Source organism: Mustela nigripes, chromosome 2, assembly GCF_022355385.1.
Source record: "Mustela nigripes isolate SB6536 chromosome 2, MUSNIG.SB6536, whole genome shotgun sequence".
Classification (NCBI taxonomy): Eukaryota; Metazoa; Chordata; class Mammalia; order Carnivora; family Mustelidae; genus Mustela; species Mustela nigripes.
Window position 1 is genome coordinate 18,352,445 of NC_081558.1, and position 24,416 is coordinate 18,376,860.

General features: G+C 41.1%; 1 protein-coding gene and 1 long non-coding RNA gene across 7 annotated transcripts in view; one reads left to right on the plus strand and one right to left on the minus strand.

The window, feature by feature from the left end:
• Nucleotides 1-9,834, plus strand: part of LOC132011296 (uncharacterized) — a 32,090-nt gene extending 22,256 nt beyond the window's left edge. For 3 of the 5 annotated variants that reach the window (XR_009402355.1, XR_009402354.1, XR_009402357.1), the window contains 2 exons: nucleotides 1,146-1,240; nucleotides 9,452-9,834. This is a non-coding gene — a long non-coding RNA (uncharacterized LOC132011296). Of the gene's footprint in view, nucleotides 1-1,145; nucleotides 1,284-1,668; nucleotides 1,816-9,451 lie in introns of those variants that run through there. The other 2 variants (XR_009402356.1, XR_009402358.1) reach the window with 2 other exon arrangements.
• PRKAR2A (protein kinase cAMP-dependent type II regulatory subunit alpha) overlaps nucleotides 1-24,416 on the minus strand; it is a 147,685-nt gene that overhangs the window by 44,602 nt on the left and 78,667 nt on the right. For both annotated transcript variants that reach the window (XM_059389668.1, XM_059389669.1), the window contains exons 5-8: nucleotides 20,376-20,482; nucleotides 17,869-18,022; nucleotides 10,077-10,178; nucleotides 9,841-9,915 (exon numbers count right to left, since the gene is read on the minus strand). In XM_059389668.1, the coding sequence (XP_059245651.1) occupies nucleotides 9,841-9,915; nucleotides 10,077-10,178; nucleotides 17,869-18,022; nucleotides 20,376-20,482 (438 nt within the window). The remainder of the gene's footprint in view (nucleotides 1-9,840; nucleotides 9,916-10,076; nucleotides 10,179-17,868; nucleotides 18,023-20,375; nucleotides 20,483-24,416) is intronic.

Here is a 24,416-nt window from a genome sequence, read left to right on the forward strand (position 1 = left end):
TATACATATGTATTGGCGAGAGACACATCATTTTCTCGTTGCCTTGATTTGTATTTATTTGCCAGATCTACAAATTAACCAAGGGCTGACAAATTCAGCACAAAACCAGAGGATCCTGGTCACTGGGACTATCAGTCCAACTACAACTGACGCATGTCTCTCACTTCCTAACATGGAATAGTCACATTTCTCCCCATGAGCATGCCCAGGCGGCACACAGATCACTGCTGCTGCTGCTCAGGTCAGTCTGCTATTGAAACCTGTGACCAGGGGAGGGGGCGCAGGGGGACCAGGAGGCAAGACTGCTATAGAAAATATCAAGGTGGGGGTGCCTGAGTGGCTCAGTGGGTTAAGCATCTGCCTTCGGCTCAGGTCATGATCTCAGGGTCCTGGGATGGAGCCCTGCATTGGGCTTTCTGCTTGGCAGGGAGCCTGCTTCCACCCCTCTGCCTACTTCTGATCTCTCTGTCAAATAAATAAAAAATAAATCTTTAAAAAAAAGAAAATATCAAGGTGACTCCTGGCTACCCCTGAGCTTGGGGCCCAGGGATAATCCGGAACATCAAGTGCAGCACCTCGGGAGGACAGCCTGGGTCTGGATAAAGCCCTGTCTTGGTGAGGGAGGTACTTTGATGTGGGTTGATGTCACTCTTGCGAGTTTCAGGCTTTTCTTTTGCTTGCTTGGATTTTAAACCACTTGGCTGAACCAGTCCTTCAGGTATTTCAACAAGTAATTAAGTACTTACTATGTGCCAAGGCACTGTTCTAGGCATGTGAGACGCATCCGTGGACAAAACAAATATCCCTACCCTTGTAGAAATCACAGTCTGAAAGGGCAAACAAACTATAAACAATCAACATGGTGAATCAGCAAATGATACTGTTGTGTCCGAAGGCAATTAAGTACTCAGGGGAGAAAGCAGAGCAGGCACTGTGGGGTTTGGAGGGCTGGGGGAGGAGATGGCTACAGTATACCGCAGAGTTTCATCAAGGTGGTAAAACCTGAGCAAAGGCTACAATGAGGCAAGAGTTCAGGAATTCCGTCTCCGACCTCTCTCTTGTAGCATCTGGAGCAACAATCATCTAGGCTGGGTAATTCAGTACTAATCCTGTGTCTTCATTCCATGTGCGTCTTATGTCTTCAGAAGAATCTATACTTGTGAATTTTCATAAGACTTCAACTTTGATGGCCGCAGAGAACTCCAAGTGGACACCCTAAGGTGGAGGCCGCCATTCCTGAGTGAGTCTAGTCTCAGTTCACTACATAACAATCATCGCTCCATGTGAGTAGAAGCCACAGCTCTGTAAAGGGGGGTCATGGGTTTCTGTGCTGTTGTGTCGGATAGGTACCCTGTACCCAACAGGCCAAATCAGCATGAAATTGTAGAATTACACAAATTAACTCCCTGACAGGAGTTGCTGAAGGAAACTCAGGGGGATCCAGAGGCAGGATCACCAGCAGGAAGAGTGGTTTCTAGGTCCAAGAAGAGTTTCATAAAGGAAGATGTGATTACCAGTGTTCAGTACTACTGGGAGGTCAAGAGTAGTAATGATTCACATGTGTGGAAACATTCTGGTGACCAAGACGAGAGTGGGGTGAGTGGTAGCCATAAGCCAAAGAAGGGACAGGTGGTGAAGGGTGGTGCCTGAGCTCTTTTTGTTTGTTAGGATGGATGTGCTCATTTTTCAAGGCTTCAGCCCAATGAACTTTCACACATGTATGCACCTGTGTGACCGCCCCCTCGATCAAAACAGAAAATCTTTCTGGCCTCCACCCTACAGAGTGTTTTGCAGTCAAAACTACCATGACTTCACTATTAGGTAACTGTTTCTGACTTCTGTCCTTGCAATTTTCCTTAACTTCTGTTAAGGAAAGGAAGGCTGTTCCTTAACTTCATGTAAACGGAATCATACATTGCCTTTTGTGTCTGGCTCCTGCCAGTCCACCTTGCGAGCCCACACTTTGCATATGCCTGCCTGTGAAAGGGATAAGCTGGTTGCTGGAGTAAAAACAGAGCCAGTGGAGGAATGTGAGTGACTCGGGCATTTCTACAGGATCGAAAGAATGAGTTTGATGAACAGGGAGCCCAAATAAAATAGAATCTGCTAACGGTGCTGTGTGCTTACTCCCAGCAGGCATGCTGGAGAGCACTGCATGTATACTGCTTCACATAATCACCTGAGAAGTCAATAAAGTTGGTACTACTGCTATCCCATTTTACAGATGAGTTCCCTCAGATGCTCAAAAGGTAAATAACTTTGCCATAGGAGGTGAGGGAATAGCTGGTGGATTCAAAACTGAGAGGAGATGGGAAGGAATTATTAGCAAGACCACGTGGACTAATAGGCTTGCTTAGGTAAAAAAGCTCTTCTCTTTCTCTAGACCAGAGGAAGTACCATCTCTGATGCTTTTAATTTTAGTAATTTGCTAATATATCACCAGAAAGGATTATCATAGTTTACAAACAATTTAAGAAGAAAAATTTAAAATAAAACCATGAATGATGAAAATAGTCTATGGAGGGTGGGCGCCTGGGTAGCTTAGTGGGTTAAGTGTCTGTGTTTGGCTCAGGTCATGATCCTGGAGTCCCGGGATCAAGTTCCAGGATCGAGTCCCTGCTCAACAGGGAGTCTGCTTAGCTCTCTCTGCCCCTCACCCCTGTTCTCGTGCTCTCTCTCTCTCTCACTAATTAATAAAACCTTTTTAAAAATGTGTAAGGCTATAATAAGAGAAACTCTGAAGGGAGCAGCTCGCGAGAGGCTCCCCTGCCAGCACATATGGTCTAGAGAACACCCAGAGACAGGCTGAAATGTACACTAGCATCCCACCAGCCTCTGCAACAGGTGGTGGCTTCTGTTCTTTTGATCGCATCTGGGCCCTAACTGGACACCTGCACTAAGCGAGGCTCCCACCCTCAGGCACATTCACATGTAAAGAACAGCTGGTCTGCAGGAAGGGGCTAGTGGCATGTTGGTGCTAAAGAGCCACAGCAGTCAGAGCACAACTGTAAAGAGGAACTTCAGGCAGCAGTTTCTAAATGTTGACCATCACCACCGATCTTTAGGGATTTGGGGAAGCTCTTGTTTTTTTTTGTTGTTGTTGTTGTTTGTTTTGTTTTGTTTTTGTTTTAAAGATTTTATTTATTTTTTCGACAGAGAGAGAGATCACTAGTAGGCAGAGAGATAGGCGGGGGGTGGGGGGGTGGGGGGGAAGCAGGCTCCCCGCTGAGCAGAGAGCCCGATGCGGGGCTCGATCCCAGGACCCTGAGATCATGATCTGAGCCGAAGGCAGAAGCTTAACCCAACTGAGCCACCCAGGTGCCCCGAAGCTTCTAGTTTTTAAAATGCCATGATGGAAAAAGAAGAAAGGCTAGAAAGTAAATGGCTAAGCAACCAACTCAAGAGAATTGGGGAGGGGATACCAAAATCAAAGCAGAAGAAAGGAAGTAAGATAAAGACAGAAAGTAATGGAAAAAGAAATATTCAATAGGATTAATAAAAGGTGAGAGCTGTTTCTTCAAAAAGACTGAAAGAATTGATAAGCCCCTTGCAAGCTTGAGCAAGAAAAAAAAAAAAAGGCACAAACCACAGTATCAGGAATGAAGATAGGAACATCGTTCTAGATGTATATATTTAAAAGGTGTTATGGGGAAGCAATTAACAAAACTAGAAGGCAGCCTATGGAATGGGAGAAGATATATGGGACAAAGGGTTAGCATCCAAAATCCATAAAGAACTGATCAAACGTATCATCCAAAAAACAAATAATCCAGTTAAGTAATGGGCAGAAGATCTGAATAGACACTTTTCCAAAGAAGACATCCAGATGGCCAACACACACATGAAGAGATGCTCAACATCACTCATCATCAGGGAAATAGAAATCAAAACCACGTTGAGATACCACTTCACACCTGTCAGAATGGCTAAAAATAACAACACAAGAGCCAACAGGTGTTGGTGAGGATGTGGAGAAAGGAGAACCCTCTTGAACTGTTGGTGGGAATCCAAATTAGTGCAGCCACTCTGGAGAAGTTTTGGAGGTTCCTCAAAAAGTTAAAAATAGAACTACTCTATGACCCAGCAATTGCACTACTAGGTATTTATCCAAGGGATATAATAATACAGATTCAAAAGGGTATGTGTACCCCGATGTTTATAGCAGCATTGTCAATAAGAGCCAAACTATGGAGAGAGCCTAAATGTTCAACCAATGAATGGATAAAGAAGATGTGGTATACACACACACACACACACACAGGAATATTAGCCATGAAAAAAGAACGAGATCTGGGACGCCTGGGTGGCTCAGTTGGTTAAGCAGCTGCCTTTGGCTCAGGTCATGATCCCAGCGTCCTGGGATCGAGTCCCACATCGGGCTCCTTGCTCCGCAGGGAGCCTGCTTCTCCCTCTGACTCTGCCTTCCACTCTGTTTGACTGTGCTCGCTCTCTCTCTCTCTCTTACAAATAAATAAATAAAATCTTAAAAAAAAAAAAAAAGGAAAGAAAAAAGAACGAGATCTTGCCATTTGCAACAACATGAATGGAGCTAAAGTGTATTGTGCTCAGCAAAATAAGAGGAATACAAATACTATATGATTTCACTCGTGTGGAATTTAAGAAAGAAAACAGATGAACATATTGGGAAGAGTGGGAGGAAAGGAGAGAGGAAAATAAACAGTAAGAGACTGTTAACGAAAGAGAACGGAGAGTTGATGGAGACAGAGGTGGGGACAGATGGGCTAGATGGGGGATGGGCAGGAAGGAGGGCACTTGTGATGAGCACTGGGGATTGTATGTAAGTGATGAATCCCTGAATTCTACTCCAGAAATTAATTTTGCACTGTATGTTAACTAAGGAAAATTTAAATCAAAAATTTAAAAAAAAGGTTTCATAGGAACATTATTTGTGCCAATAACACTGAATTTTAGACAAAGATGAAACAGAAAGCATAAATAGTTTAACAATTAAAATAATTTAATCTGTAGTAAAAAATCTTCCTACAAAAGAAACACTGGTAAGTTCCTTAAGATAACCAAGAAATTCTAGCCTTTTCTTTTTCTTTTTTCTTTTTTAAGATTTTATTTATTTGACAGTGAGAGAGAGAGAGCGAGAACATGCACAAGCAGGGGGAGCAATAGGCATAAGGGAGAGAAAGAAGCAGACTCCCCGCTGATCAGGAAGCCCAGTGGGGGACTCCATCCCAGGACCTGGGTTCATGACCTAAGTCAAAACCACATGCTTAACAGACAACCACCCAAGGAATTCTAGTCTTATACAAACTCAGATAATAGGAAGAGAACAGAATCCCAGCTTACATTATAAGTCTAACATCCTGATATAAAAATCTGACAAAGCTGCTATAAGAAAAGAAAATTACAGATCAGCCTCACTTGGGAATATAGCCATGAAATCTTAAACAAAATATTAAGAAACTGGATTCATCAACATATGAAAAGGATACCACACAATGACCAAGTTGGTTTATCTTAACCAACAAAAGTCTATTTTCACATTTCAAAATCAGATCAATGTAATCACTGAGGCCTCCTTCATAACAGCTAAAAACTAGAAACACCCTTAATGTCCCTCAGCAGTGGGAAGCAGTTTATTCATACACTGACACACTGTACAGCACACCAACAACCTACAGCTGCATACAGCAATGTGGGTGAATGCTGAGCAAAAGAAGATGCAAGTAAAAGACGACTTTCTAATTCCAATGTAGAAATTTTAAAAAATAGCAAGATGGGGCCGTATTATTTAGGATGGATACCTAAGTGGCAAAACTATAAAGGAAAGTAAATACATGACTACCATAAAGGTCAGAAAGGGAGGTAGGAGGGCTGTGACTAGGAAGGAACTCATGAGGTGTAAGGATATTTCTCTGAAAATACCTAGAAAATATATTTCTGGATTATAGAGTAAATTCAGCTTTCCAGGATAAGGATAAATTTCTCTCAAAAGGGTTTCAGCTAAGTTATTCTATTAATGGTGAATAAAACTTCCTACTGCATTTTGGAATTTTCAGATTCCTACTTTTTGCCAAGTTAACAGGTATAAAAATATTTCTCACTGTGGTTTTTAATTTGCACTTCCTCATTACTCAATGAGGCTGAAGCCAATTCATTTTTCACTGATGCCAGAACTATGCTTTGAGAATACAATTCTCATAGTGTCATCCTTCCTCTTAAAAATCTTTGAAAGTTCTTCTCAAACATTTCCACCAAGTATTCTCAGTGCAAGGGCATTACCAGTCTTGGAATAGTCTGTATCAGTGGTTTTCAAACTTTAGCAAACATTAAAATTGTTTGGAGGTGTTGCTGATACCAAAACCAGACAAAGAGATCACAAGGAGGGGGTGCCTGGGTGGCTCAGTGGGTTAAAGCCGCTGCCTTTGGCTCAGGTCATGATCCCAGGGTCTTGGGACTGAGCTCCGAGCAGGGAGGCTGCTTCCCTCTCTGCCTGCCTCTCTGCCTACTTGTGATCTCTGTCTGTGAAATAAATAAAATCTTTAAAAAGAAAAAAAAAAAAAAAAGACATCACAAGGAGAGAAAACTAGAGTCCAACATCCTTTATAAACAAACAGAGAAGTCCTTAATAAGGGAGTTACCCACTACATGCTAGATGGGATGCTGCCTAATTCACTTAGTAAATTAATACTTAACTTATTATTGCTTAATAAGGTAATTATTTAATAAAGCCAATTACATCTTCAAATAAAAAAAACCAAAATTAAAAAAAATTAAATCCCATAATAAATAAAAAAGATAATATATCATGACCAAGTAGGGCTCACTCCAGGATGGAAGCTTGGTTTAATATTCAAAATTCAATCAATATTAAAAAAAAGTAAAGGGATGGGGCGGCTGGGTGGCTCAGTGGGTTAAAGCCTCGGCCTTCGGCTCAGGTCATGATCCCAGGGTCCTGGGATCGAGCCCCGAATTGGGCTCTCTGCTCAGCAGGGAGCCTGCTTCCCCCCTCTCTGCCTTCCTCTCTGCATACTTGTGATCTCTCTCTCTGTCAAATAAATAAATAAAATCTTTTAAAGAAAGTTAAGCAGGGGCGCCTGGGTGGCCCAGTGAGTTAAGCTTCTGCCTTCGGCTCAGATCATGATCCCAGGGTCCTGGGATCGAGCCCCACATCAGGCGCTCTGCTCAGTGGGGAGTCTGCTTCCCCCTCTCTCTCTCTGCCTCTCTGCCTACTTGTGCTCTCTCTCTGTCAAATAAATAAATAAAATCTTTAAAAAAAAAAGTCAAGCAATGTAATTCTTATTTTTAACTAAAAAAGAAAACCCATATGAGCACCTCAATAAAAATGGCAAAAGCATCTGACAAAATTTAACATCTTTTTATGATAAAAACTGAGAAAACCAGGAAGAGAAGGACCCTTCCCTAACCCAATTAACGGTATTTATAAAGAAGCTTACAGTTTACATTATATTTAATGGTGAACAATTAAATACTTTCCTCCTAAGATCAATAACAAGATCAGTAACAAGACAAAGATGTCTGTTCTCAGCATTTCTATTCAATATTGTACTGGAGGACCCAGCCAATACAATAAGGTAAATTAATTAAAAATGAAAAAGAAGGTTGGGCGCCTGGGTGGCTCAGTGGGTTGAGCCTCTGCCTTCGGCTTGGGTCATGATCCCAGGGTCCTGGGATCAAGCCCCACATTGGGCTCTCTGCTCAGCAGGGAGCCTGCTTCCCCCTCTCTCTCTGCCTGCCTCTCTGCCTGCTTGTGATCTCTGTCTGTCAAATAAATAAACGAAATCTCTCTCTCTCTGTCTCTACATATGTGTGTGTGTGTGTGTGTGTGTGTGTGTGTGTGTGTGTGTATAGTAACAAAGCTGACCAAAAGGAACAAACAGAACAACATACAACAGTAGTTTCTGACTCCCAAGAACTTGCACTTTTAACAATTCCTATCAAATTCCCAGATGATGCTGATGTTGCTGTTCCTGGGACCTCACTTGGAGACCCCCCCATCTAGAGACACTGGTGAAAGGGGTCTAGAATAAACTGAGATCATCCTAATTCTTGCCTGTTCTGTGCCACCACCTAGTGTTCCTAGTGTGCCACCACCTAGTTTCTGGAGAACAGACACTCCAGAAAACACCACAGCTTCTCATACCTCCTGGCACACATCCTGAGGGCCTGGGACTTTCAGAATGAACTAGGGGTCCTTTGGGAGTAAATTAAAGCACCTCAGATTCAGAAGCAAATTCGACCTGTCAACATGTTCCATTCTTACAACTCAGCCTGACATTCTTAACAGACCAGGACACCTGCCCTGGAACATAGCTAACACCCACAGGCTTTTGCTCATACTGTTCCTTTGTCCTAAAAGAACTTTTCCTGACCTCAACTACTGAAGCTGCACTTATTCTAAGCCCAGCCCCAAATGGTATTTTCCCCACAAAACCATATGGAATACTTCCTTTCCTACATTCCAACACTGACATTCATGTGGTTTTTTTTTTTTTTTTAAGATTTTATTTATTTGAAAAAAAAAAAAAAGATTTTATTTATTTGTCAGAGACAGAAAGAAATTGAGAGGACAGACAGGGGGAGTGGCAGGGTAAGGGAGAAGCAGACTCCCCGCTGAGCAAGAAGCCTGATGCGGAACTGGATCCCAGGACTCTGGGATCATGACCAGAGCCACCCAGATGCCTCATGTGTTCCTTCATTATAGTGCTTATATCTAGTTCCACTTGCGTATCTTAATAAATGTCTATAGAGAATCAAACTAATTTCTAACTAAAGAAATTATTAACAGTAGGGGTACCCAGGAAACAAAGGCATTTAGAGATGCCACTCATAGTTTTTTTGTTAGTCCTTTTTCTCTGGGAGTTTCTCTCTCTCCTTCTGTGATAATAAGCCTGAATTAGTCCTTGTAGGGCTGGTTGGGCCAACTCTACCCACTGGCCCTAGGGATGGGCTCAGGACTTAGGTTTGACTAATCTGAGTCTTTTCTCCTCCAAGCTCCAGCTCTGGGTTCATGATGGAAACATTACCCAACCCAAACCAACCAGGAGTCTTGTCAGTGTTCCTGCCAGAACCACAGGCAGAGAAGTTTACACCTTTAATTACATATAATTAAAGACGTAAGCATAGTAGATAAGGAAAATTATTACACAATACTCACAATGACCCAGGCCACTGTGTGGTGAGCCTTACAGCACCCAAAAATAACATGAGAGAAAGGCACAAAGGAAACATTAAAGACAACTTAGATGGGGCGCCTGGGTGGCTCAGTGGGTTAAGCCTCTGCCTTCGGCTCAGGTCATGATCTTGGGGTCCTGGGATCGAGCCCCACGTTGGGCTTTCTGTTTGGCGGGAAGCCTACTTCCTCCTCTCTCTCTGCCTGCCTCTCTGCCTACTTGTGATCTCTCTCTGTGTTAAATAAATAAATAAAATCTTCTTCTTCTTCTTTTTTTTTTAAAAGACAATTTAGAAATATGGTCAATCACTGAAGACTGAAGATCCTGGCTTATGCTGAATTAGCTAAGAGGGCACCTTTGTTCCAAACACAGAAGGTAAAGGGCACAACCTTTAGACCTTCTCCAGGCTTTATCACCAATGGATAAAGCTTACTCAAGGGTTAGAAGAGAATGATGTCCAAAAGAACAAACATAAGAAACCAGCAAAAAGGAAATGGAAGCAAGAGATGTGCATGTGTCTATGACATGTACGCCAATGGGCTTCAGAAGACTCTGTAGGAAGTGTGTCCCAGTAGCTGGCAACATGAGCTCCCACCAAACTGAGAGGACAAGGGATATATCCATCCTTCAGGAGGTGATTCTCAAGGAAAGCGCTGCACAGGGACCTGCTCACCTGCGTGATTATGCGCTCTCCATCCTTATAGACCTTCTCTCCTATTACATCCACAATCTTCATTCGTTCTGACACCTGAAACAATGGACATACCCATAAACTACAAGGAAAAGATCTCAATGGAAAATCACAAGATCTAAACAACACAGAAATGGGTTAAAATAATCCAATATAAAAATTTAATAGTTTTAAATCTTAAATCTCCATAAACAGACTCTTATTTGAATACACTTTACCTCTAGTGATTTAAGGAGGGGCACAGACTCAATAAATGATTCAAACATCCTTCTCTTTTTTGCATTGTTTTTCACTATGATTCTTCTAAAAGTCACACGGTCCTACAAGAAAGAACATGAAAATTCTGGTAAGTGCCTCTGTAAGAAAACATCTATGGTTTAATTAACTGGATGACAGGGCGCCTGGGTGGCTCAGTGGTTAAGCCGCTGCCTTCGGCTCAGGTCATGATCTCAGGGTCCTGGGATCGAGTCCCGCATCGGGCTCTCTGCTCAGCAGGGAGCCTGCTTCCTCCTCTCTCTCTCTCTGCCTGCCTCTCTACCTACTTGTGATTTCTCTCTGTCAAATAAATAAATAAAGTCTTTAAAAAAAAAAAAAGAATGTTAATTAACTGGATGACAGCAAAAATTAGAGGACTATGGAATGTCCTGGGCCAAATAAGTGTTTAATGACATTTTAATCTGAGTCACCACTGGAAGAGAAAGACTAGTAGCCTGTGTCAGACAGATGTCCACTGTATAATTCCTCGCTATCCAGTATTCCATGAGTGCCACCTATGGGTCATGAACAGAATACAAAACTCCCAAACACTTGCAAGCTCACGGTCACTGTTCAATGTGAAAAGATGCATCTTTGAAAAAAAGAGAGAAAACAATCAAAGGGCTCTTGCCCTCAACACGGAGACAATACAAAATATATGGGAATAAAAAAATCTACAGACAGAATACGAAATGTCCTAGGTAAACAATTAAGACAAGAAGAGTAAGCACCACAAGAATTCTGAGGAGGGAGGGAGAGAGATCACAGCAGGCTGGAGTGATCAAGGACATTTTTGTTGCAAAAATATAAATTTTGGTGGGCCGCCTGGGTGGCTCAGTTGATTATGCATCCAACTCTTAATCTCAGCTCAGGTCTTGATCTCAAGGTCATGAGTTCAGGCCCTAAGCAAACAAACAAATATTATATATATAAATTATATATAAACATATACATTTTTAAATTTTTAATATAGTTTTTAAAAAATATAAATTTGCAGGGACCTGAAGGAGGGGGAGAATTTAAATTAATGGAAAGAGAGGGGAAGAAACTCAAGGTGGAAGGTGGGAATGTGAAAGGTCCCTTGACCCCAGCAAACCATGGATTCAGATCAGGAGAGAGCTGACCACAGCTACAGCGAGGCTCTCTCAAACATGTGTACATATGTGTGGAGAGGGACACACAGCCGGAAGAATGTTAATTGTTTAGTTTTAGGTTTCTTGTATCTAAGTTAATTGTACCTTTTGTCCACCTCGGGCTGTCAGGAGTGGAAAGTTGTTTTGTTTTGTTTTTTCCTTTGAAAGCACATAATGAAATCCTCAAGGCTGGCTGAATGAAACATAGCACAGTAAGGACATGTTTAACCATAAATTTGCTATTTTAGTATTCTCTGTGATGGGGTGATGGTGGGGTAGAGAAATCACATAGAAGACAACTGAGTTAAGATGTCCAAATGGGTTTCACTGGCTCATAGTCCATTACTTCCAGAGTCCCCAGCCCCTAGCCCATACCATGTTTCATGTGCCTTACAAGAAAAGTCACTTAACTACATGCCATACTCCTACCATGAGCTACGGCAGACTCCAGCCCTCTGTCTAAACTGCTGGACAGATCATTTCTTCTCCATCTGTCTGCTTGAGAAGAGCCATTCGATCTCTGCTTGCTCTAATGGGCTGCATGATTTACCACCACTTTTTTAAAGTCCAAGGTTAGGGATGTATCTTTTAAAATGTTACTGTTATACTTTGGAATATTATTCCATTATCCTTAGAATTCAATTTCTACATGTTCTCTGGGCCAATCTAGGCATGAGTGCTATGAAAAGAGACAATCAAAAGTGAGAAAATGGGAATTATAAAGTTCTCTTCCTTCTATTTGAGTACGCACCGTCAAAAAATATTTTAAAAATCCCCTTACAGTGTCACAAAGATTGCTACAAATGCAACAGCAAACTATTTCTAGCCAACGAGAAAACAACTGGTATCTCTCAAAGTGACTTATTCATTCACGTTACAACCCCTTCTGTGCACACTTCCGCCCTACCCAGAGCTCTCATGCTGTGAACAGCCAGCTCCTGCGGCTGTGAAGGGCATGCAAGAGCTCCAGACACTAACCTGGCTTTCAGGGAGCTTCCAGCGGAGCTGTGAAGAGGAAACTCCCACTGTGAGAGAATGGCTCCTTCAGGCAGCACGTGTTCAGAGTTGAGCATGCAGCCCGAAGTTCAAAAGAGAAAAGGGATACTACACTTTCCTGTGATTGCAAGTGTTTCCTCAGTTTCTACTGACTTTCACTTTCACAAGAGAGAACCGGAGCAGAGACTGAGTGTAATGGTCATGGTGGCCTCGGCCCCCAGGAAGAGGAGGAATGTAGAATCCAACTGGAGAAACTCAAGTGACAACTCCAAGTCCTCCCTACTTTGGCCTCCGAAGACCTTGGAAGGTACAAGAAGTCAGGCTGAGGAGGACCCTCCAGGAATCACTGTCCTGGACGTGGTACTAAAGCTTCTGAGAGGGTCTGGGCTATAAAGCATATGAACAAAGCAGGAGAAAAGCAGAGGTCAGAAGGCGTCTTGACAGGATGCTTAAGACAGTAGGGAAAGGAAGAAAAGACTGCAAAGGATAGGGTTAGGACGCAGAAACACAAGGCAGGGATCTCAGAAGAGGAGCCTTCTGGAAGAGAATGGCGATAAGCAGTACTGTAACCATAGAGAGCGCGTGTCGTCATTCTGTAAACCCCTACCATTTGCCAGACCCCGAGGGAGCTGCCTTTTATGTCTATTAAATTCTCATACCCCAACTATGGGGCAGATGGCTTTACAGTCCCAAATTTGTTAAAAAACAATTCTATTGTGACTTCCTCTTTGACTTAAAAGATTTTTTTAAAGATTTAATTTATTTATTTGACAGAGATCACACGTAGGCAGAGAAGCAGGCAGAGAGAGAGAGAGAGAGGAGGAAGTAGGCTCCCTGCTGAGCAGAGAGCCTGTTGCAGGGCTCCATCCCAGGACGCTGGGATCATGACCTGAGCCAAAGGCAGCAGCTTTAACCCACTGAGCCACCCAGGCGCACCTGACTTAAAGATTCTTTAGGAATGTGCTACTTAATTTCCAAGTGTTTGGAGATTTCCCTGTTACCTCTCTGTTAATTGATTTTTGGACTTATTCCATAGTGGTTAGAGAACACACTGTCTGATTGCAATTCTTTTAAATTTGTTAAGCTTTATTTTATATGCCAGGATGGGGTCTATCTTGGTCAATGTTCCATGGGCTTGAAACAGTGGGTACTCTACTGTGGTATGGAGTGTTCTACAAATTTCAGTTAGATCTGTTTGGCTGATGGTACGGTTAAATTCCTCTTATATCCTTCCTGATGTTTTAATTGTTCCACCAACTCTTGAGAGACTGTTAAAGTGTACAACTGTAACTGTGGATTTGTTTACTTCTTATGTCAGTTCTAACCGTTTTTCCCATATTCTGAAGCTGTTGTTTGCTATATATGAATTGAGGGCTGCTATATATTCTTGGTAGATTAACCCTTTCACTATTCTGTAATGTTCCTCTTTGTCCCTTGTAACTCTTTTTGCTATGAAGTCTATCTTATCTGATATTAATATAATTAGTCCTGCTTTCTTCTGGTTAATGTTTGCATGGCATATATATAATTCTGTCTTTTTCCTTTCAACCTACCTATGTTATTATGTTTAAGTGAGTTTGGTGCAGACCAGAATAGAGCTGGATCACCTAAACAAATCCATGTTGTCACTGTCATTTAGTTGGTATAATTAGATTATATTTACAGTAATTATTCATATAGGAGGACTTAAGTCTACCACTTTACTATATGTTTTCTGTTGTTCCTCCTGTTTTTCTGTTCCTCCATTTCATTCTCCTGTATTCTTAGGGGAATAAACTTTTTAGAATTTTGATTTATAGAGCTTTTGAATATATCCCTTTGTACAGATCATTTTAGTGGTTGCTCTAGACATTATATTTATATATGTAACTTATCATGATCTACTGATGTCAACATTTTAGTAGCTGGAATAAAATGTAGAAGCTTTACTTCCTTTTGGGCTCCTCTACCCCCCACTTTAGACTATAACTAGATTTTATTTTAGATTTTATTTTTTTTAAAGATTTTATTTATTTATTTGACAGGCAGAGATCACAAGTAGGCAGAGAGGCAGGCATATAGAGAGGGAAGCAGGCTCCCTGTGGAGCAGAGAGTCTGATGTGGGGCTTGATCCCAGGACCCTGGGATCATGACCTGAGCCAAAGGCAGAGGCTTTAACCCACTGAGCCACCCAGGCACCCCTAGACTATAACTGTCTTAAATATTTCCTCTATATACATTGAAAACCATATCAGACAATAATTTTGCTTTAAGCATATAATACAATTTAGAAAACTCAAGACAACAGTCTTTTATATCTCCTCATAGCTTACTTTTTCTGTTGTTCTTTCTCCATTCTTCATGTTCCAAATTTCCTTATTTTATTACTTCCTTTATGAAGAACTTCCTGTTGCCATTTTTACTGTTACCAGTAGGCCTTCTGGTAACAAAGTTTTCTTTGATCTGAGAATATCTTCATCCCTTCAGGATATTCTCACTAGGTATAGAATTCTGAGCTGACAGTTCTTTTTTTTTTTTTTTCCCCCAACATTGAAAAATGCTGTACCACTTCTTTCTGGTCTCCACGGCTGGGAAATCTGGCATCATTCAAACTATTGTTCCCTTAGAGGTAATGCACTTTTTTCTCTCTAGTGGCTTTCAAAATTTTTCCCGTCTAGTTTTCTGCAGTTTGATTATGTGTCTTGGCATAGACTTCTTTGTGTTTATACAATTTGGAGTTCACTCAGCTTTTTCAATCTGTAGGTTTATTATCTTTCACCAAAACTGGGAAGTTTTCAACTATTATTTCCTTGAAGAATCTTTTAGTTCTACACTCTTTCTCCTCTCCTTCTGGAAGTCTACTGATATGAAATATTATATCTTTTGTTATTATTCCACATACTCTGTTCACTTCACTTTAGTCTGTTTTCTTTCTGTTGTCCAGACTGGGTAATTTCTATTGTTTTACTTTCAGGTTCACAGATTTTTTTTTCCCTCTCTAACAGTCATTCTGCTATTGAGCCCATTCAGTGAGTTTTTATTTTGGTTATTATATTTTCTAGTTCTAAAATTTCCCAATGGGATCTTCCTTCTGTCTTCTACTTCCTTCATTGAGAACTTCTATTTTTTCTTCATTTTTTTTTCAAGTGTGCCCATAATTGCTTGTTGATGGCTTACGTTATTAGGTATATGGTAATTGTTTTAAACCCTTGTCAGTTAATTGTAATATCTGTGTCATCTTGGTATTGGCATCTGTTGATGGTCTTTTCTCACTCAGATTCAGAATTTCCTTGTTCTCTGTATAAAAAGTTATTCTCTTTCTTTTTTTTTTTTAAGATTTTATTTATTTACTTGAGAGAGGGCAAGCAAGAGAGAGCATGAGTCGGGGGTGGGGAGGGCAAAAGAAGGAGAAGGAGAAGTAGGCTCCCACTGAGCAGGAAGCCTGATAACAGGGGGCGGGGGGGGGGGCTCAATCCCAGGGCCCTAGGATGATGACATAAGCTAAAGGCAGCCCTTAACCAAGTGAGCCACCCAGGTGCCGCAACACGTGGTTTGGTTTGGTATAATGTTGTGAAATTATGTATCCAATTTAATCTTCTTTTGCAGGCACTCTATTAGGTATAGTGTGCATGAACATGTGGTAGTGAATGTTCAGCTCCCCTCTGGAACCCACTGACCTATCCCTGGCAGGGAAAGTGGGGAGCCAACTAGTGACACTACACAGCATCTCATTTTGCCTCTTTGCTGCTGGGTGAGGCCATAAATTCAGCTTGCTGCTAGCCCCAGTGACACTGTGGGGAGGAAGAAGCAGTTTTTCTTTTGGTATTTGGCTGGAAGAGGGCGATATAATCTGTTTTGCTAGGCTGCCCTTTTCCTGCCCTTTTCCTTTAGCTAAAGGGGTCAGGGTTTTCTTGGGTTTGTTTTTGTTTGTAATTGGTTGGTGGATCTAGTTTGTAGGCTTTTCCAGAACACCATCTGGGTCTCACTCCCTTGTCCTTCTTTAAGTCACCAAAATCCCTAGCCACTCCACCTTCTCCTGTCCATCTTCCAGGGTCTTCCTAATTTTGTTTGTTGTATGATACCTGGACTTTTTTAGTTTTAAAAGAGAAAACTAGGGGCACCTCGGTGGCTCAGTGAGTTAAAGCCTCCGCCTTGGGCTCAGGTCATGATCTCAGGGTCCTGGGATCAAGCCCCGCATCTGGCTCTCTGCTTGGCAGCGGGGAGCCTGCTTCCTCCTCTCTCTCTCTGCCTGCCTCTCTGCCTACTTGTGATCTCTGTTTGTCAAATAAATAAATAAAATCTTTTTAAAAAATAAAAAAAATAATAAAAGAGAAAATTACTGAGGAATGGGGCTATTTCATCTTGACCTGAACCAGGAGTTGTCATCAATACATTTTTTTTTTTTTTTTAGTTGGCTCCATGCCCAAGGTGGAGCTCAAACTTAAAACCTTGAGATCAAGAGTCACATGCTTTACTGACTGAGCCAGTCAGGTGCCCTTCCATCAATACATTTTTAAAACCGGGTTTATTTTCCCCCATTACTTATTGATCTATGATCTATCCTTGAGTTTTTTGTTTTTTTTTTTTTCATTTTTTGAGAGACTGAGAGATAGATGGAAAGAGAGGGAACATGCAAGTAGGGGCTGGGAGGGCAGAGGAAGAGGGAAAGAGAGAACCTTAAGCAAGGTGTGGAGCCTGACCTCACAGCTCTGAGATCATGACCTGAGTCAAAATCAAGAGCTGGACGGTCAACCAAGTGAGCCACCCAGGTGCTCCATCCTTCAATTTTTCAATCACTAGGTCCCCAAGTGTGTGATCTATTCTAAAGCCATTCTATCACTCATTTCACAAGACATTCTTAGTTCTACATCAATATACCACAAGAAAGTGCTCTATTATGTTTTAAAAGTATGATTTCATTTGAGGAACTATACTGATAATGCTATGGTATACATTTAATTCTGCTTGTAAAGTAAATGGAAACAAATTATCATAGATGTTAGTATCTTAAAAAGTGAACTTTGGAATTTGTGCAAGAGGATAATTATTTTATTTTAGAAGGAAGACAGTTATAGATTCTGAAAGCTTTATGCAAAAGGAAGCAAGGTGGACCACAGATAACAGAGGAAAGGGATCACAGCAGTGTTGTGTCATAGGCATTCTAAGAAAGTTCTCTTTCCCGGAATATGGCCATCAGCCTTTCTAGTCATCTAAACCTACTGGATATTGGCATGGACCAATGCACAAGTGGATGGCTGGCCAAAGAGAAAAGTTAGTCCTGGGACAGCTAGAGATGGCAAACACTGTTTGTATAGCTCTCCACGATAATTATTTTTCTAGGCTGTCTCTTGCATAGAGAATTATCCCTTTGTCTCTACCTGTCTGATAAAAACATAAATAGAAAAGCATAGTAAGAACCAACACGACTACAAGGTCATAAGACCCAATCTTTTCCCTGTAATTTGGAGTAAATGGTTTGTTGACAAATCATTTTAGAGAAATGGAAAAACACACTGGTACAGGATGTTTCACAATGTCCTTCAGAGAACTGGCTATATAGTGTGAATCAACAGCCCAAGGACAGAAAACCGCGAAGTAAGGGGAATTAATACCATGCTACACAAGGGGAATCATTTCTCTAACTCACCAGTCCCCAAAGGGAGCCTTCCGAAGTGGCGACAATAGTAGCAGCTCTCGGGGTGTTGTACATCAGAGCAAGTTCTCCAAAACTGCCACGGTTGTCATACTGACCGACAGAGCGAGTTTGATTATCTTTCGTTACTAAAATATCATAGGTTCCCCTGGAAGTGTAACAAGAAATAACTTCATTTATTATTTCTAATAACAAATTTTAGACCTGGCAGGTGGTTCAGAAATAGAAGGTACATATGATATAAAACAGGCAACTTCCAAAAGATTTTTGCTGGTATAGAGAAATATAAGAGATTTTTGTATTTTGACTGTATTCTGTGACCTTGCTAAACTCACATATCAGTTCTAACAGCTTTTTTTGTAGCTTGAGATTTTCTAGGGAGGATCATATCATCAGCAAACAAAGATAATCTCAGTTTTTCTTTTGCAATCTATATGCCCTCCCTCTTCCTGCCTCCTTTTTCTTCTTTTTTCACTGACTTATTGCACTGGCCAGGACCTATAGTACAATACTAAATAGAAGTAATGAGAGCAGATATCCCTGTCTTGTTCTTGATTTTAAGGGGAAAACGGTCGCTCTTTCACCATTAACTATGATGTTAGCCATAGGTTTTTAAAAAAAATTCCTTTAATCTGATTGGTGAAAAACCACATCTATTCCTAGTTTTCTGAGAGTTTTTACATTGGAAAGGTGTTTAATTTTGTCAAATGTTTTTCCTGAAGGGATTCAAATGACTGTATGGGTCTTCTTTTGTAGTTTGTTGAAAACTAGGATAGAGAACAGATAAAATAAAGAAACCAAAAGGTACAATATTCTACCTAATGACTGGTAATGACTGCTAAAGAATATTCAGAACTGACAAACATTTAGAGAAACAGGCACTCTCAATAACCACTGAGGAAAACTTAAATACATCAATGTTTCTGCAAGATAATTAACAATATATTGTTAATTCCTTGGGGTGCCTGGGTGGCTCAGTGGATTAAAGCCTCTGCCTTCGGCTCAGGTCATAATCCCAGGGTCTTGGGATCGAGCCCTGCATTGGGGGGGGGGGGTCTCTGCTCAGCAGGGAGCCTGCTTCCCACCCCACACCCCCGCCAACTTATGGTCTCTGTCAAATAAATAAATAAATCTTTAAAAAATAATTCCTCAAAGAGACCCTTTACCAGTGATGCCATTTCTAGGCATTTTATAGGAGGTAATCTGGCGAGGGTGGTTCCTTTCAGTTCTGAGAGGGGGGTCAGAAGGAGCCCCCAAGACAACAGTAACGGCTCAAGAACTTACGACACACTAAGGCCAGTAGGTCAAACCCACATGTCTCCCAACATGGCTTACACCTGGAACAGAGCTAAGGCAGTGTATTCATGTGTAAAATTAGCTCCAGATGACAATTAGCAAAATGGCTTCCTGAACACTGGCAAATAATTATAAAGCCCATCGTGCCTAATTGTAAAGGAGACTCTTTTTTTTTTTTTTAAAGATTTTATTTATTTATTTGAGAGAGAGACAGTGAGAGAAAGCATGAGAGGGGAGAGGGTCAGAGGGAGAAGCAGACTCCCTGTGGAGCTGGGAGCCCAATGCAGGACTCGATCCCAGGATTCCGGGATCATGACCTGAGCCGAAGGCAGTTGCTTAACCAACTGAGCCACCCAGGGAGACTCTATATTGATAATGGCAACCCAAATATGGGTTTTACTGAGGACTGGGGATGACACTAGATGGGGGGGCAGGCAGGCTGTGGACAGAGAGGGACAAGCGCTTTTTTTTCCCCCCTTCTTGAAATCTTTTTTTTTTTTTTTTTAAGATTTTATTTATTTATTTGACAGAGATCACAAGTAAACAGAGAGGCAGGCAGAGAGAGGAAGGGAAGCAGGCTCTCTGCTGTGCAGAGATCCCGATGTGAGGCTTGATCCCAGGACCCTGGGATCATGACCTGAGCTGAAGGCAGAGGCTTTAACCCACTGAGCCACCCAGGCGCTCCTTGAAATCTTTTTATAAAGAGAAGTTCTTGGGTTGCCTGGGTGGCTCAGTTAAGCACCCAACTCTTTTTTCCCCCTTTTTAAAAACTTATTTTTATTTAAATTCAGTTAATTAACATATAATGTATTATGGTTTCAGAGGTAGAGGTCAGTGATTCATCAGTCTTATATAATGCCCAGTAATCAATACATCACATACCCTCCCTTAATGTGCATCACCTAGTTACCCCATCCCCTCAACACCCTTCCCTTCCTGCAACCCTGTTTGAGTCCTGTGATTAAGAGTCTCTTATGTTTTATCTTTCTCTCTGATTTTGTCTTATTTTATTTTTTCCTCTCTTCCCCTATGATCCTCTGTTTATTAAATTTCACATATGAGTAAGGAGAGGGACAAGCTTTAAGAAGCTTGCACACCTGGTCCTAAGCCCTTTCTGGGCTGAACAAAGCACAGGTTGAGGTACATGCCCTGCATTATGAATCTCATTAAGGGCAGCCACACATCTGCAAAGCTCCATCTCCTACCGTTCTATGACGTAGAAGTTATCTCCATCATCTCCTTGGTCGATGACATGCTCATCAGCTTTGACTGTCCTTTCAAACATGGCATCAAGGACTTGAGACAATTGTTCCTGTGGGTATACACACGAAGAGAGAAGATGGCTTTGACATTTGCTGGGGTAAAAATGACTATGCTTATCTCTGTCTGCGATTACATAGTGAAAGTGCATATATCAGACTATTCTCCATATTCAAGCAAAATCCCTAAAGCTGTTGGAACATTCAGCTTTGTACCCCCATGACACAGCACAGTTGCTGAGTTTTTCTGAGACAGTAGGGCTTTAAACAACATTCCATAATGTATGCAAAAACAGGCATCTAAGTCATGGTGTGTCTCCTCCCAGTCGCACCCACATGACTGTCAGGTGCCTTGATGGCTCTGCTGTGTCATCCGTAAAACCAGGTGATGTCACCTTCCTACAGGTGTTGATCTTTTTTTTTTAATTAATATTCTTTTTTTTTTTAAAGATTTTATTTATTCATTTGACAGAGAGAAATCACAAGTGGGCAGAGAGGCAGGCAGAGAGAGAGGAGGAAGCAGGCTCCCTGCTGAGGAGAGAGCCCAATGTGGGGCTCGATCCCAGCACCCTGAGATCATGACCTGAGCCAAAGGCAGAGGCTTAACCCACTGAGCCACCCAGGTGCCCTACTACAGGTGTTGATCTTAACAGTATCATCAAATATAAAGGGCAGGGATGAGAAGTTACTTCACAGAGAGGCACAACTGCTCTGACTAGCCATGCGCATCACTGAACCTCTCTGAGCCTCCGTTAATTCATACTTTTAAAAGCATTTAATAGTTTCTAGCTCATTAATTTTTATGACTAAAAAAGAAAAATCTAAGGGAAGTATCACAAAAGGGGACTCAAAAACTGACATTAATGGACAACTACTACTGCTTCAAACATGTATATACAACACATACAATTATTTATCACTACCTGCTCTAACAGGAAGGTAACTAACTGTACTGGTAAGTACAGTGAAAACAAAACAATGCTATTAAATTTTAACAAAACAGTGCTCTCAGTCTAGGGCCAGCATCCTGTTGGGGAGGGAGAGCAGTGACTGTCAGGGGGTACTAATGAATACCAACTTCAGCTCAAAGAACGACTTTCTGCTTGGAAGAATGTGGACTGCAGATGTGGCAAGGGAAAACTTTACTGCCACATAATTCCATGTGATTTAGTGTCTGTCAGTGTGACGGTGCTACCTAAAATAACTGAGTGTCACTAAAAGCATCTCTAGTTCCATAGTTCCATGTGTGTTGAATGCTGAACAAGATGAGAAATACTAAAAAGGAAGTGAGAGTCACGTGCATTCCAAACTCACATGGAATGTGAGCCCAGTGTTGCCAGAAATCTCATGTTCAAATACAGGTAACAATTCAAATTTTCATGTACAATACAGACCAAATACACACTAGCTGTAACTGGCTTGTGGGCTGTCCACTGGCAGCCTCTCGTTCTGAGTTATTCTTCTTTAGGTCTGGACTCTTCAAAAACATCAGTGTCGTAAGATAGAGTGAGGAGTAAGGGGAGGATTCTAGGTTAGAGATGACTAAAATGACACCATGACAACCAAAGGCAACATGTGATTCAGGACTGAAAAATAAAACAAAAAAGCTGTAGAGAACTGGGAAAATCTGAATATGGAGTGGGTGTTAGATAACACTACTGCATCACTGTTACTAATGGTCTTGTGCTAATGTAGGAGAATAACCTCATTCATAGAAAATACATCTTAAGGTGTTTAGTGGCTAAGTGTCAAGAAGTCTTAAACATATTCATTAATGGCTCAGAACAAAAGAAAAAAAGCAGTTCACCTGTACTTACGTGTGTGGACATACACACACGAGAGAAAATAAATGTGACAAAATGTTAACAACTGGTCAGTCTAGGTAAGGGTACATGAGGGTTCATGGTATTATTCTTTCAACTTTTTTGTAAATTTGAAATTTTAAAACCAGAAATTTGGGCAATATATTTTTATTTTACTTATTTATTTATTTTTATTTCTGTTCTTTTTTTTTTTTAAGTAAGCTTTACACCCAATGTAGGTGTAAATAAATTTTTAAAAATGAAACAAATACACTCATCAGAATGGTTAAAATTTGAAAAGATAGATACTATCAAATGATGGAGCAACTGGGAATCTCATATACTGTTGAAGGAATGCAAAATGTGACGACTGCTTTGAAAAAGATCTGGCAGATTTTTATAAACTCAAACATATACCTACCCTATGACTCAGCAATTTTGCCCTTGGGTATTTTACTGGAGCAATGGGGGAAAAAAGTTCACAAAAAAGACTTATATAAAATGTCCACAGCATTATTCATAAGAGCTAAAAACAAGAAATAGGTCAGCCTGGTATCCATCAGCAGGGAAAAAAATGGATAAGCAAACTAGTATTTTCTTTTTTTTTAATTTTTTTTTTTTGGAAGATTTTTTTTTTTTTTTTTTTTTTTTTTTTGGTCAGAGAGAGAGCGAGGAGAGTGAGCTCAGGCAGACAGAGTGGAAGGCAGAGTCAGAGGGAGAACCAGGCTCCCCACGGAGCAAGGAGCCCGATGCGGGACTCGATCCCAGGACGCTGGGATCATGACCTGAGCCAAAGGCAGCTGCTTAACCAACTGAGCCACCCACGCGTCCCTAGTATTTTCATATAATGGCACAATACTCATTATATGAAACAAAATGAACAACAAAATGAATGATGTAACAGCACCAGCAAGAAGGCCTACTGACACCACGACCTCTTGATATGATGCCCTCAGAAAGAGACAATGTAAGTTCTATAGCAGTCAAGCCAAGAATATATGTCCATAGTTCAGTGATGATGAAACATCAGACAAATCCAAATTGAGGTACTTTCTATAAAATAATGAAGCAATACTCTTCAAAGTGTCAATATTATGAAAGACCAGGAAGGACTGAAAACCATGACAAAATGAAGAGAAATAAGAACTAAATGCAATGTGGGGTTCTGGATTGGATCCTTAAACCAGAAAAAAGGAAACCGTAAGTGAGAAAAACTGGTGAAATCCCAATAAGGTTTGCCGTTTAACTAGTAGTATTATAACAATGTTAATTTCCTGGTTTTGCTCATTGTTCTATGGTTATGTTAAGATGTTAATACCAGGGGAAGCTGGATGAAGGGTATATGGGAAATCTGTACTATTTTTGCAGCTTTCTTGTCAGTCTAAAATGAATTCAATATAAAAAGTAAAAAAGGAAACGGAATGAACTACTGATACATGCAACAGGGATGAACCTCAAAAACTATGCTGAGTGAAAGAAGTCTCACACAAAAGAGTGCCTATTGTATAATTCCATTTATATGAAATCCTAGGAGAGCCAAAATTAATTTATTATAGAATAAATCAAAATAGTAGTAGCCTCTGAGAGGAGGGGGGCCAGACTGTTCACAAGGGGGCATGAAGGAATTTTCTGGGGTGGGGCAATGTTCCATAACCTGTTGGGGAGTTCGGATTACCGAAGTGCATACCTTTCTCAAACCTCAGTGGACGCACTTAAAACTTAGGCAATTTCACTGTATACAAACTTTGTATCAAAAGACTGTAAACAGGGGCGCCTGGGTGGCTCAGTGGTTTGGGCTGCTGCCTTCGGCTCAGGTCATGATCTCAGGGTCCTGGGATCGAGCCCCGCATCGGGCTCTCTGCTCCGCAGGAAGCCTGCTTCCCTCTCTCTCTCTCTCTGCCTGCCTCTCTGCCTACTTGTGATCTCTGTCTGTCAAATAAATAAATAAAATCTTTAAAAAAAAAAAAAAGACTGTAAACAAATACTGAACTCTAGTTCCATGACATGCAGGCTGAAGTTCTTAAGGGAAGGTATAATGATATCTGCAACTTACTCAAATGAACCCAAAAAGTAAGATGGGTTAAGTCAGAGGCCAGCAAACAGCTGCCTGTTGTTGTAAATAATGTTTTACTGGACACAGCCACACCCTTTCATTTATGTTCTGTCTGTGGCTGCCTTCCTGCTG